The sequence below is a fragment of the Venturia canescens genome, chromosome 1 (assembly GCF_019457755.1).
Source record: "Venturia canescens isolate UGA chromosome 1, ASM1945775v1, whole genome shotgun sequence".
NCBI classification, from domain to species: Eukaryota; Metazoa; Arthropoda; class Insecta; order Hymenoptera; family Ichneumonidae; genus Venturia; species Venturia canescens.
The window spans coordinates 35925072-35938488 of record NC_057421.1 but is presented as its reverse complement, the minus strand read 5'-3'; the positions used below and the strand labels follow the sequence as shown (position 1 = coordinate 35938488).

At 38.5% G+C, this 13417-nt stretch overlaps 2 protein-coding genes across 3 annotated transcripts; both read right to left on the bottom strand.

Moving 5' to 3' along the window:
• Positions 1-268: 268 nt before the first annotated feature.
• Pisd (phosphatidylserine decarboxylase) lies at positions 269-5328 on the bottom strand. Of its 2 annotated transcripts, none has more exons than XM_043431456.1 (5): positions 4756-5328; positions 4414-4666; positions 3903-4136; positions 3247-3535; positions 269-2575 (listed from the first exon to the last, which is right to left on the bottom strand). In XM_043431456.1, the coding sequence occupies exons 1-5, from the start codon at positions 4794-4796 to the stop codon at positions 2100-2102; spliced, it is 1293 nt and encodes a 430-aa protein (XP_043287391.1). In that variant the 5' UTR covers positions 4797-5328; the 3' UTR covers positions 269-2099. The 2 variants fall into 2 exon arrangements, with proteins under 2 accessions (XP_043287391.1, XP_043287399.1); XM_043431464.1 differs by having other exon boundaries at positions 4414-4663; positions 4756-5327.
• Positions 5329-6352: 1024 nt separating this feature from the next.
• On the bottom strand, positions 6353-9457 carry LOC122411397 (uncharacterized). The gene is made up of 3 exons (XM_043420169.1): positions 9061-9457; positions 8889-9019; positions 6353-7483 (listed from the first exon to the last, which is right to left on the bottom strand). Exons 1-3 carry the CDS (start codon positions 9455-9457, stop codon positions 6473-6475), a joined length of 1539 nt encoding a protein of 512 aa, XP_043276104.1. The 3' UTR covers positions 6353-6472.
• Between the last annotated feature and the right edge of the window lie 3960 nt (positions 9458-13417).

Below are 13417 nucleotides of genomic sequence, written 5' to 3'. Positions count from 1 at the left end.
GGATTTTGGATTCATTTGTTCAAAAATTTTTTTCTATCACTTTTCGTAAAGCATATTTGATGTTTATTGTTCTATATTTAGATTTCGTTTTTATTAAAATTATGCTACAAAAACACTGAATGCAATGTTAATTGATTACAGAAACAAGAAATACTAAATTGCTTTTACGGCATCCTTCCGAATATCATGTTACGCCTGTAACTAAATAGCTTCATGGGATTTTGTTGTAAATTATCTCCACTCTCTTTCTCCACAATAAAAAGTAGTGTGAGAAGCATCAAATTATTTATTTATCACACTGAGATACAGAATTCGGTCGATAAAATCGGTTCAAGCTCAAGTTCTCTTCTCACGCAAACTTCATCAGATTCCAATACTTATCCTCAAAGAGGGTAGCACTTGTTTGACTCCATTCTTTCGAGATTTCAGCACGATACCGCTATAAAAAGAGGCGAGAGATTTCGAATAAAAATACATGTTTTAGTTTCCTCGAAAAAACGATTGAAAAGTCCTTTTTTAAACTCCAAACAATATTCTAAAAATATGACGAGGTCTTCGAACGACTATTGCCAAATGATTACAAGTTTCTGTTTGATTATATCATTCTCGAAGCTTCATTCTATCTGTCGCGTAAAAAATTTTCTTTCTTATTAGAGTTCTTAACCAATCGCCTCCGCGATTGATACAGCTGGACTCATTATCTGCATCTCCCCATTTTTATTAGTCCGACGTTTTTCTCTGTTCCGAAAACTTTAGGAAGATCTTTTGGTTTTTATCGATATATAAGCCATACGAGAGAGTCCATTCCTACTGTACCGACCGCTATCTTTTCCTCGATGATCATTTTTTGTTACGGTATTTTAAATGTCGATATTATCCTTTAACGTGATCTATCAGTTGTTCAGTCGGTAAAAATCCTACTACACGTTTCATTCAGAGTAGGTTGATATTTGAAAGAAAATATGAGTTACACGCTATTCTCATTTTATTAGAGAACAAGGTGTAACTTTTATTTTTCTCAAAAAATCAAGGATGTCCGAATAAAACGTGTAACCATTTTGCAGCTATCTCTCTCGCACTCACGCAAGCACCACGCAAGTAATAGATCACCTTAAACATTGAATAAACGGATAAGAAAGTTTGTCACATTCTTCTGCCACATTTCACTCTGCCAAAGAACTTATGATTCAAGCAACAATAAAGGAATGATAAAGATTAATAGTGCTGGAGGAACTAATTTATTTTTTACAAGATAAAGAAAAAGTTAAAATTGAGATAATGTATACCTTCACTCTCTCTATGTAGACTTTTAGACAATATGCAAATATGTTCCTCGAACAGTCTGTGTTGACTTCTCTTATCTATGAATCATTTTTTACCTTTGACCCGTAAATATGATACACAAACATTGATTCACCCTCCATTTTAAATGTGTGCTTGTCTACAAAATAATCATGTCAAATTTGGAATAGATTAGTTCAGTTCGTCAAGATATTATCGAAGTTACCGAAGGTTTGAATTCAGAAGTTTGAAATAAAAATTATAGATAACTAGCTTCCATTTGCGACTTCATCTGCGTAGAATTAGTACCACGGGACCCCATACGTTTGTATGGGGTACCCTTTTCACATCTATAAGGGGATTTCTGTAATAAAAACTATCCTATGTCTTTTCCCAGGTTCAAACTATCTCCATACCAAATTTCATCTAAATCAGTTCAGTGGTTTAAGCATGAGGTAGTAACAGGCTGACAAAGTTACTTTCGCATTTATAATATTAGTGGGCAAGTAGGGGTTCCTCATAATTTTATTTAGAAAAAAAACGACCCACAAGAGTGATTTCATAAAGTTCGAAATCTATGGAGAAAAAGAAAATAGTATCATTTTCAATTACCACCCTCGACATTTTTGCGATTTTTGTTTTTAACACATTCTGAATTTCAATATAATGTCGGAAGAAATTGTGTCCCATTAATGAAAGAACGATCGCCGCTGGGCTTTGATTAAAAAATGTTCGAATTAAAACGATAAAAAAAGGAATATCTACATTAAGAATAAAATTGACATTTAATTATGAAATATTCAGTTATCTATATTGTTTTAATGATCCAGTGTTAATGATTTTTCATTGATGATGATTCCTAAAGCGTGAGCAATTCCTCGATTTAAATTGCTACGATCTCTCATTGTTTTTCGAAATAAAAAAGAGTCGTCGGTAAGCGATTCGCCAACTTTAATCTGTTGGCCTGGTGTAAGAGAGAACGAAAAATCTTTTGGGGCCTCAAAAAGTAATACGATTGTCGAGCCCATTCGAAATTCACCAAAAAGTTCGCCTTTCTTCACCCTCGTAAGTTCCAAATTAGCGTCTTCCCGCACTTTGCCGTTTGGCCATTTTCGTTGATTCGTTGTCAAATCACGATCACAGTAAACTTTTATCGAACCAACATTAGTCGCTCCAACCGCTGCGTATGCCATAAAACCACCCTCCCATTCACCCGTGTAAACAACTCGTTCATTCATCGCGAAGAGATCTGGTAACCAACTGGCTATTCTTGGATTGACACTCAATAATTTTCCTGAAACGGTTTCAAAATTTTTGTTAATTGGTATTATTATGTAACATTCTTATGTCGGTGACTAAAATTCATGTCAACTTTTCGTAAACTACATATCTATTACTCGTGAATTTTATTCTTCTGAAAATAGTTAATGCAACAATATCAAAAATTGAAGAATTTCTGGTATGAATTATTTGCAATTACAATCACTTGCGAATGAAACGAATCCGAATTCTAATTGTATTTTTAATAACTAATTTTTTATTACTTATTACTTATTTTTATGATTTAAATTTTTTTGTAATTCACAATACATAATTCAAATAAAATGTTTAAAATAAATATGTATGGTGGATCTAAAATATTTGCAGTTTCATTACTCATTTATGAGTAATATTCAATACCACCTTTCAAATATTTCTATTCGTTATAAAAGAGTGTTCTTAAAAACTTCAGTGCTATTATCATGGAAAATTTCAAGTACTTTTTACTAAAGTTGAGATGAAATTTGGGTAATATCCAAATTTACCAATAGAAGAAAAAACTTCAACAGAAGCAACGCAAAAAACCCAGAAAAGGAATCGATGAACGTTGGAGTTTTCGAGAGTTATATAAAACCTCGTGGAAGAAATAATCAACTTTTGATTTACAGGTCTATTTTCGGTTCAACGATCATGCTTAAGAGTTACCTTGAAAATGTCTGCGATGATGAATCGACCAATCGGTGGGGCTGTGGAAACGATGATAGTCTCCGGGTGCAAGATAAACTATCAGCTGATATAGACAATTGTTTGGATCTTTGAGCAGGGAGCAAACATAATCGTCGCACTTTTCAGACTTACGTCCAGTCTCGATATTTCCATCCGGTAAAGAATCACCAAGGAAATGTCGCAAATTATACGTTATTCCTTTCACTTGCTCAACTCTGCAGGATGCAACTTTGCCAAAGTGCAGAACTCTGCCATCTGAAGGAGAAACCTATTTATCGTTTAGTTTTGCATCATACATTTTGAGTATTGTCTGATTAATTTATTTTCATCTTACTCTATACATTTCAAAAATATTTTTGTGAATAATCTGATTTGAATTATTTTCATCAATTTAAGGGATTCCTTTGTACAATTTACTGCAAAGGAAGTAATGATTCTTTAACAGTCTCAAATTCAAAAGACCATAATAACACATGAGAATGAATATTGGATATTTTTTATTTGTATTTCTATGAATTATTTATCCATTATGAAGTCATAGATAAGAAAGTTATGAAAGTCGTATAGAAATTAAAAACCGAGTCAACACTTTTGTATAAGAGGGCAAAATGGATGAAAAATCTGCAATCACTCACAATGTTCGTATGAGGATTGATAGGTCTTGCATTTTTTTTCAAACTTCTAACAAAGAAATCCACCAAGCTTGGGAAAGTGGAAAGATCATCATCAATTTCTTGGAGATTAGCCTGGAAAGATTTGGCATAAAGATTGTAAAGCATTGGTCTTAGCCTGATAGGAAGTTCGATGCTGGCTAGCCAACCAAAAATTCGGCTGGTTATTCTCAATGGCAAGCAACAATAACATTCAACCTGGAAAATAGAAACAGCTACAGAATATATGAGTCACTCAGGATGTCTAATGATATCATATTTCGCATGATCACATTGCAGAATAAAATCATTGGAATGAAGTAAAAACAATTACAATTACTGTAAGCATCACAAGCGAAATATAAATAATTCTCCCATGCTTGCTAATGATTGGAGATTCTATATCATTTTTTGAATTATAAATCAATGTGTTTAATAGTTGAAATTACTTTTCAAACTAATTGATTAGGTGGATCAATTAATCAACAATATTTACCATTAAATCAGTGACTGGCCCTTTAACAGGCTTGCTTTCAATAGCATAGGGATGTTTCCGCAAGTGTCTCCATTGCAAAACACCAAGAAGCGTCACACCAACACCCAAAGGCACTCTAAATTCCCAGCGCTTCCACAAAATACCAAACCAAGTACTTTTTTTGCTATTGACATTGGTTTTTGTAACGGAGCTACGAAATCTGATATTGCGCGAAAGGTTTTTTGGCAAATTTCGTAGTGTAACATAGGAACTACTTGATAAAAAAAAATAAATACAATTTTTTTTAACATTATCACTGGTTAGAAAAATTAAGAAAATTAGTGGGCTATTTCATTTCCATACCTGAATCGATAAATCACGGCAGCGATTCTATAGATTTTCATGTTTCTGACGTAAAAACTTGAATCCTGGGTGAAAATTGTTTTATAGATAAAATTTAAATCTTGAATTCTAAAACTCTTCGATTAAACACTCAAATTGCTGTTGGGGTTATGTTTGATTGATGCATCTTCCGCAAAGAATACTACAGCATTGTCGTCCACCCGTACGCAAACTCTAAACGTGCTGCCTCTTTTTTTTTATCTTTTTTGTTAAACTACCAGACAAACGTTACGAACGCTGATTCTCTACTACTTCTTCTTATACAGTTACGCCTACAGCACTCCTCCTATGACCTGAGGGCGTTGATCAATCTGGTCACTGGCGCGTCTGGCCACTTGGAAAGTTCCGCTGATTCTCTTTTCTCTACTCTCTACTAATGCCAACGAAGATGGATCCTCATAGAAGTGTAAAGTGTAAAGCCCTTTGGTAAGTAAAGCCCGTAGTTGTTGATATGGTTCCCAAAAAACTGGGGTTTCAGTACGAGCTATCACTCCGGTCGTTGAATGTCGCTAGCGTCGTTTTTGTTAGTGTGCCGTGTCGCTCACGCACGCAACACACTGAGAAGCAAGCGAGAACGTGTGAACTGGGGTGATCAACTGTACCCATCGAGACTGCGGTAGTCATTCTATCCTTCTCGCTCTCGTTAGTTATGTTCGAAGCCGAAGAATTCGGAATTTCTCTGCTGGCTCGATCGATAGCGATCACGTGGTGGGGAGCTCATTAGATGCATAGCAAAAATGCCTATTTGTTTTTGTGTGATATTCACTGTTTTCGTAATGCTTTCAGTATCTGTGAAGCTGTATTCTGTAATCCTGAAACCCTCGCACTGAAAATACATGACCATTTCACTTTTATAATCCCATCAAGAATATAAACTCTTGAACACAGCTCACGACAACTTAAATAATACTTCAGTTTAAATCATTTCAATTTAGAGGTTAGGTGTGGACCCTGGATTATGGGATTGAAACGTCGCCAAATTGCTCCGAGAATCAAGGCATCCAGGAAAATTACGATAGGTTAAGTTGATTGTCAAATCAGGAAGAATATTTGAGGTCAGCATTTTTTCTGCGTATCTTTTTGTAACATCGTTCTGTATTGGCCCACTGCCATGATTCACGCTCTAGCATTGGTTGAGAGAATTTGACGATCAAACGAGCCCGCCGAAGGCGGGCGAAGTTCGATCGAAATTATATGTACAGCCTCGTTCGAAGATATTACAAACATGTAGTGACTCTCGAGTCCACCAGATGGCCACAACGTACAGAGTAAAAAGCGAAAAACTGAGAGTGGGGGACGTAGGCCCCGCTCGTGGCGTGCCTTCCGCCGCTTCCTCATATGCTTTAGAGTATCCAGGATTGTTGTTTGAGGAAAATAGAAGGGTTGGGATCTGAGTTTTGTTCAGGGCGGGTTGTAATCTCTTCGAACGAGGCTGTACATATAATTTCGATCGAACTTCGCCCGCCTTCGGCGGGCTCGTTTGATCGTCAAATTATATTTCCCGCCTCGTTCTCGAGATTACAAACATGTAGTTGTTTAGAGCAAACAACAATCAATATTTACGGTCATCAGAACCTCGTGTCCTTTATTGGAGAAAACTATAAACTATAAACGGACAATAAGTAACTTAAAATTAGCATATATAGTTAAAACGAAAACTTTCTTTTCTTTTCCTTTTTTATGAGATACTAAAAACTGAACTTGCGAAAACAGTTGCTCTTGCCTGAACTGGGCGATTGTAGTATCTTGCAAAAACCTGCGATCTCTCTGACCAGCCTGCAGTCGCTCTGATTATGTCTAGAGAAACACCCTTTGTAAATGCCACGGACGTAGACGCGTGACGCGTAGAATGAGCTGAGAAAACCTCTGTATCAACTCCGCTCTCTTTCATAACTCTCTTGATCCATCTGCTGATGGTCTGAGCTCCTACCTTCTTATGAGGCTTCTTTGTCGCTAAAAATAAACTTTTCTCCGTTCCCCTATATTTCGCCGTTTTTTCTAAATAAACACGAATAGCTGAAGCGACACACAACTCTGGTCTCTCTTTAAACTCAGGAATTACCAATACTGGCTGACTTTTACCCGGACCAGAAGTTTTGATTAACTTTGTAATTGTTATTTCCATCCCTCTTGGCGATCTTTTAATTTTATCTACTTCAATGCAAGAAAGGGTCTGAGCTCTGTGAGCTGTTGACAAAGCCAACAACATAACTGTTTTGTTGGTAAGATCTCCTATCGATAAGCTCTCCAAGGGCTGCAGTTTTGCCAAGTAGTCTAGTACAATATCGACCTCCCACGTGCCTGAATATTTTGGCAGCGAAGGTTTCAGCTTATAGGCCCCTCTAAGGAAACGTCTAATAATAGGTCTATCACCAATCTTGTCCGCAGAAATTAATGAAATCGCTGAGCGAAAACAATTTAGAGAGCCATACGATGCTCCTTCCTCGAATTTCTTAGATAAAAACAGCAACAGACTCCTCTCATCCGGATTGAAAAAATCTATCCCCTCCGTGCTGCAGAAATTCCACCAATGACTCAGGGCTGACTTATATTGTTTTACTGTTGCCGTTGACAAGGATGCTAGCACGATCTCCAATGCCTCTACTGGGACCTTTTGTCGTGTAAAGGCCTTGCTGAGACTCTCGTTGCTATTAAAACGAGGTCCTTGGCTCTGGGATGGCAGATCGATCTACACGATAAAGATAATAAGTTATTAGAGGGTCCGAGCACAATACATTCTCCTACCGAGAGGGATCTAAATAATGGATACCAGGCTTGATTTGGCCAATCAGGTACCACGAGAATTCCCTCTGCCTCGTCTCTCTTAATTTTTGTCAGAACTCTAAGTATCACTGAAAAGGGTGGGAAAGCATAAAAATTTAAACCCGACCACTCTGTCGTGAACGCATCAATCAACATCGCACCTGTCTCCGGAAACCAAGAACAATATTGAATGCATTTTTTATTCTGACTAGATGCGAATAAGTCAATATCTGGTATTCCAAATGTCTCGACAATTAAATTAAAAGCTTCCGGATTGAGTGACCATTCAGATACCCTCTCCTGAGGTGCATCTTCCACCAATTCAAGTCCGGGCTTATTGATCTCGGGATCGTCATCATAGAATTATAATTCCCCTTGTTCACCACTAAGGCCAAAGACTTTTCCCTCTCCATGATCTTAGTATAGATCCAACCGTATTCCATACCTAAACATGCAGCCACCAGCTTGCCTATGAGCTCGGAAAATTCTCTAACAGAGCACTCTTCTCGTTTCTCAAAATTCTTGATTGACCTCAATAATCTCTCTCTCTTTTCATCGGTTAATTCGATTGAGAATTTTCTTGAATCCAATACGAAACCTAAATATTTGCACCGCGTTGAAGGTTTAACGTTGCTCTTCTTTTCATTGATCAGAAATCCCAAGGATTCTAACAATTTTCTTGTTTCAGTTATATTATTCTTACACTTGTCCGCGGTCTCCTCTATACATAATAAATCGTCTAAATAAATGACCGAGGAAAAACCCCTCTGTCTCAAAACACGAACTACTGGCTTCATAATCTTTGTAAAAATGAAGGGGGCTACAGCCAGGCCGAAAGGCAGACAAGTGAATTGAAAAAGCTGACCCCTAAATTCGAATCTCAAAAACTTCCTATTCTCTCTAACTATCGGAATCAGATAATAGGCGTCTTGTAAATCTAAAGTGCCCATATATACTCCGGGAAAAATTAGTCTAGCCGCGGTCCTGATGTCTTCGAGTTTAAAATGCGGAGCTTGAATAAATTTATTTAACTTCTTGAGATTTAATATGAAACGGAAAAAGCCGTCCGGCTTCGGAACGAGAAAAAACGAAGATAAAAACTGACCCTCGCACGGGGAACACACCTCGATCGCGTCTTTCTTTATTAATTCCTCTATTGCTCTCTGATAATCTCTCGACTGAGCAGAAGGGATCTGAACTCGTGGCGCCTGGTCCTGATAAGGATTCTCTAAAAAATCCAGCCTGTAACCCCTTACGCAGCCGAGAACAAAATTGTCCTTTGTAATTTCTCGCCATTTATCAAAGAAAAAACTCAATCTGCCGGCACGTACACTCTGAGTTACTTCCTCGACTGTCTCTGTTGTCTCCGGTGTGTCGCCCTGTTGTTGTAGACCTGTTGCTTTCCTCTGAATGGTAATCTTTGTCGGCCCTGTGGATTGACGGGCCTGACAAACTCGGTGCTCTTGACGGTGCGACCCATCTTCTCCAATGCCTTGGTCTCACTGATCTTTTCCGTCAAGTTCTTCCCAAACAATTCGGAATCCGACTTAGCTTTGTCGAGGAGTTCTTTTAGAGGTTTGGATACCCCTGGTAAAATAAGGGCTCTCCTCGATTGGTTTATTTGAAAGTGCGTATCCGCCATGAGCTTGGCGGCGTCGTTGAGATTTTCCAGAAAAGCCAATTTATCGATGCTCTCAGGCTCGTCGAGCAATGTGGACACTGCCGCCCCGAGAGCCATTAGAGCTGAACCAACCGTCTCTTGATATCTTGTCGCGTAACTATCCCGACGGACAGACGATTCGGACATGACCGACACCATTACACGATTTAATTCGGGTGCAAGAAAACCCTCTTTTCTCGGGTATTTATCGAGGAGCTTCTTCTTTTCCTCCTTGCTCATTCCTTTGCTGACCCAAAACTTCCATCGACTGGCTATCGACGAATGCAGGTCGAAATTTAACGCATTTGATGCGGACGGGTCCTCGCCCAGCACCTGGAGAACTTCGTCGGCCAGTTCTTTTTCATTTATTTTCTCTGATCTGTCGGTCGGCGCTTCCGTCTGCAGCGGCAGATTCTGGCTCACCGGGGTCTCATCTTCGAGATTAGGCGCCCTGTTCTCTTTTCCCTGGACCGCGAGTATATCTGCGTCACAAGATCATAAAATACTTACCAATGTCGCAAAAAGGCAAAAAAAAAATATTGGGGGTAAATCATTGTGGAAATGAGCATAGCTGTCCTGTCGCTCGTACGACTCTAGCCGCTCGTATATGCGCACCGGCTATTGCGCCGATTTTACTTGTCGCTCGTACAAGCTTCTCGGGCTAAACTGCGCCGCAACCATCTTGTCTCACGTACAAGCTTCTCGGGCTCCCCTGCGCCGATTTTACTTGTCTCTCGTACAAGCGTCTCGGGCTTTTTCATAATATCTTTCCATCCGCGCAAAAAGAAACGCATAATATGCCTACCCTCGATGTCGATCTTCTCTCCATCCTCGGAGTCGCCATCTTCTTCGTGGCTAGACTCGTCCTCTCCCGACGATGAATCCTGTAAACCTGCAATCTCTGACTGCAGTCGCCTAATCTTCTCCTCTATACCGACGATAATGTCCTGCTTTCTCTTCGGCATAATTGTGACCGATTTTCACGAAACACGAACAAAACCTGAACTACTAAGAACCTGACTGGAAATTAAAACTCTATACGATGCCACCTCTGGCGCACAACGAAAGAATATGAGGAAGCGGCGGAAGGCACGCCACGAGCGGGGCCTACGTCCCCCACTCTCAGTTTTTCGCTTTTTACTCTGTACGTTGTGGCCATCTGGTGGACTCGAGAGTCACTACATGTTTGTAATCTCGAGAACGAGGCGGGAAATATAATTATCATATGATGCGCGAAAGTTCATTTTTATAATTTACAGCATTATTTTACAACGAAAAAATCACAAGTTGACTGGATTCAATATTGAACAATTTTTATAAATCTTTCATCTCATAACAAAGTTCAATTTAAAAGGATTTAATTTGGTAGATAAATTGTTGTTTGGGTCGCTGTTTCTTCGAGAAGATTCGATCTACGCATGCGTGGTGAAGCGCATTTTTATTTTATTATTTTCAGGAATTCATTACAAAAATTCTATGTCGCAATTATTTTTCCTCGATTCGTTATAGCTTTCCGCTTCATTTTCGCCTAGTTACATAATTTTCCGAAATCGCATTGAACTTTTATTAACAAATGAAAAAAATGTATTAGTTCAAGTTTTTAATACGCGACGCCGCCAGTATCGCGCTCCACCGCTTGTATCGGGCCTTTGTATTGCCCACCAGTACGGCCGCCGCCGGCTCAGCATTGCGACTATCTAAGAAATTTCTTAAATCTGAAGAATCCTGGCGTTAACTAAGAATTAAGAATTCTTAGACCGTTTTTCAAGAATTTTCAGATTCTTTAAACAGATTCATAAAAAACGCCGTATTTCATCGTTTGCTACAACAGATTCGATTTTCATTATCTGTTTGAGTGTGCGCAGGGCACAAACCTTAGTTCCGTATTTTATTACTTTATTTTTATTTTTTTTATACTTTATTTTTTCGATACTGCCATTTTCCGAAGAACACAAGCGCCACCATCAGCAATAGTGTGGATCACTATTGAGAAGCATCTGTTTAAAGGTTCGATGTTCATTGTTTTGAGTTTTGAGTTTTAACCACGTTTTGACTAGCGTCGTACCACCGTACCGGTCGTCGAGATCATTGTCGCTTGTCGCCCGTGTTTACGTTAACCGTTGTGGAATAACTCAAATCTTGATACGCGAAACGCCTTGTCTTCTGTAAGCTCAGATTCCTCATTTCTTTTTTTCATTGATTTATCGTTTTTTACGTGCAAAGTAATGGAATAGAACAGCTCTTTACAAGTACAATAATGGAACATACTTTTTTCAGGGGAATAACCTCAAATTCAAGAACAAACCAAAAATATTTACGTTTGCGCGTAGTATCGCGTCGCCGCGTCGGATCGCGTATCGTACCAGTCGTCGTCATCGGTCATCGGGTCGGAGTCGTCCGTGTTTACGTTAATCGTTGCTACACAACTTAAAATCTTGACACGCGAAGCGTTTTTCGTAAAAGCTCAGATGAAAATTCTTCATTTCTCTTCTTCATTGATTATCATCATTTTTCACAGGCAATTTAATGGAATGAAACAGCTCTTTACAAACACAATAATGGAACATATTTTTTTTCAGCGGGATAACCTCAAATTCAAGCTCAAATAAGATATTTTTATGTATGCGCGTGTTACACCGCGGAACGAACGTATAAAATATCTTTTTCGATTCTTCGATCTCTAGTCTGCGGTATGCATAAATTAAAATAATTATATCAAAGCGAAATGAATACATCGAGAAGCAGTTTGTCTTCGTCCAATGAGCAAGCGGAAAAAACAACGAAGAAAAGAAAACGTTTATCGAAGTCTGGGAAGTCCTACGTTCAAAAATATAATTCAAGTTGGGACTCTGATCCTGCTTTCAAAACTTGGCTTGGTAGAAGCAAAAAAGGCGACAGCTTCTTCCATTGTAAGCTGTGCGTTGGTGACTACACGACAGTTGGAGGAAAGTCAAATTTAAAAAAAACATGTTTTAAGCGAGAAACACTCTTCAAAATCCAAAGATATTGCGGTGAAACAGCTTGCTATTGTAGATTGTTTCACAAAATCAACTCAGATATCACAGCGAGTAAAAGAAGCTGAAATTCGTTTATCGGCATTCGTGACTGAGCACAATTTAGCGTTTAACACTGTTGAGCATTTGCTGCCACTTATTCAGGCAATAGGCACGGATCCCGATATCGTTAAAAACATACGTTGTTACAGGAAAAAAATGACCCAAATCGTTAAAAACGTTACGGGTGCGAGTGGATTCGATAAAATTCTGCAGTCCCTGCGAACCAATAAATTTTCGATCATCGTAGACGAATCAACGGATATAAGTTCCGTTAAACATCTCGTGATAGTTGCAAGATATTGTGACGGATAATCAATTTGTGATCAATTTCTCGGATTGATTCGTGTCCCAGATGCTAGAGCTCAGAGTTTATACAGCTGCATCATCGATTTTTTCTTAAAAAACGATATTCCGTATAAAGAAAATCTTATTGGTTTTGCCTCGGACGGTGCGAGCAATATGTTTGACGTGCGTAATTTTGTAGCTGCCCTGCTGACTAACGATGTTTCAAACCTTTTCATTACGAAGTGTTGCTGTCATTCATTTGCATTATGTGCAAGCTACGCCTGCTCATCGTTACCGCGAATAATTGAAGATATCTGCAGAGATATCTATTAGGGTGGTTCAAAAAAATCGACTATTTTTATTTCTTCAAAGCCCAGGTTTCAATTATTGCAGTGAGGTGAAAAAAGATGCCTGACAAAATTTGAGCCCTTAAAAAAAATTTTTAGAGGTCGCTCATCGCGATTTTCTATTTTTCATTTAAATAACACGGGGAAGACGTTACTAGCTGCTTTTGAATTTTATTCCACGGCAACGGGTGAGGGTACGACAACGCCCAAGCAACTTAAAATTTTTAGTGGACTTTGACATTTGTCTTCAATGTGTTTTATATGTACATTCCACTTTAAGTTTGATTGTAAGTGCATACCCAAAAATCGAATTTCCTTGCTCTCTGCAATAGTGACGTTGTTGAATTGGATCTGTCGAACCACCCGATTGTTGTTTAAGCGGTCTCTTCGATTGTTTTTTTCAAAAATAACTAGATTTGACTTTTCCGGAGCCATAGTTAGTCCTATTTGATCCAAGTGTTTTTCAATATCTAGAAGAGAGTTTTTAATGCTGTTCAAAGCCCGAGGTAAGG

Bases quoted from the DNA above. Each gene is read 5' to 3' on its own strand.
- Pisd (XM_043431456.1), bottom strand. From the start codon at position 4,796: ATGAAAATCTATAGAATCGCTGCCGTGATTTATCGATTCAG. The intron at 3,536-3,902 runs GTGAGTGATTGC...AACGATAAATAG, and splicing joins TCAATCCTCATACGAACATT to GTTTCTCCTTCAGATGGCAG. The intron at 2,576-3,246 runs GTAACTCTTAAG...AAACCGTTTCAG, and splicing joins TCATCGCAGACATTTTCAAG to GAAAATTATTGAGTGTCAAT.
- LOC122411397 (XM_043420169.1), bottom strand. From the start codon at position 9,457: ATGAGCAAGGAGGAAAAGAAGAAGCTCCTCGATAAATACCCGAGAAAA. The intron at 9,020-9,060 runs GTGAGACCAAGG...CGCACCGTCAAG, and splicing joins GAACTTGACGGAAAAGATCA to AGCACCGAGTTTGTCAGGCC. The intron at 7,484-8,888 runs GTACGTGCCGGC...TTTATCGTGTAG, and splicing joins TCGAGGAAGTAACTCAGAGT to ATCGATCTGCCATCCCAGAG.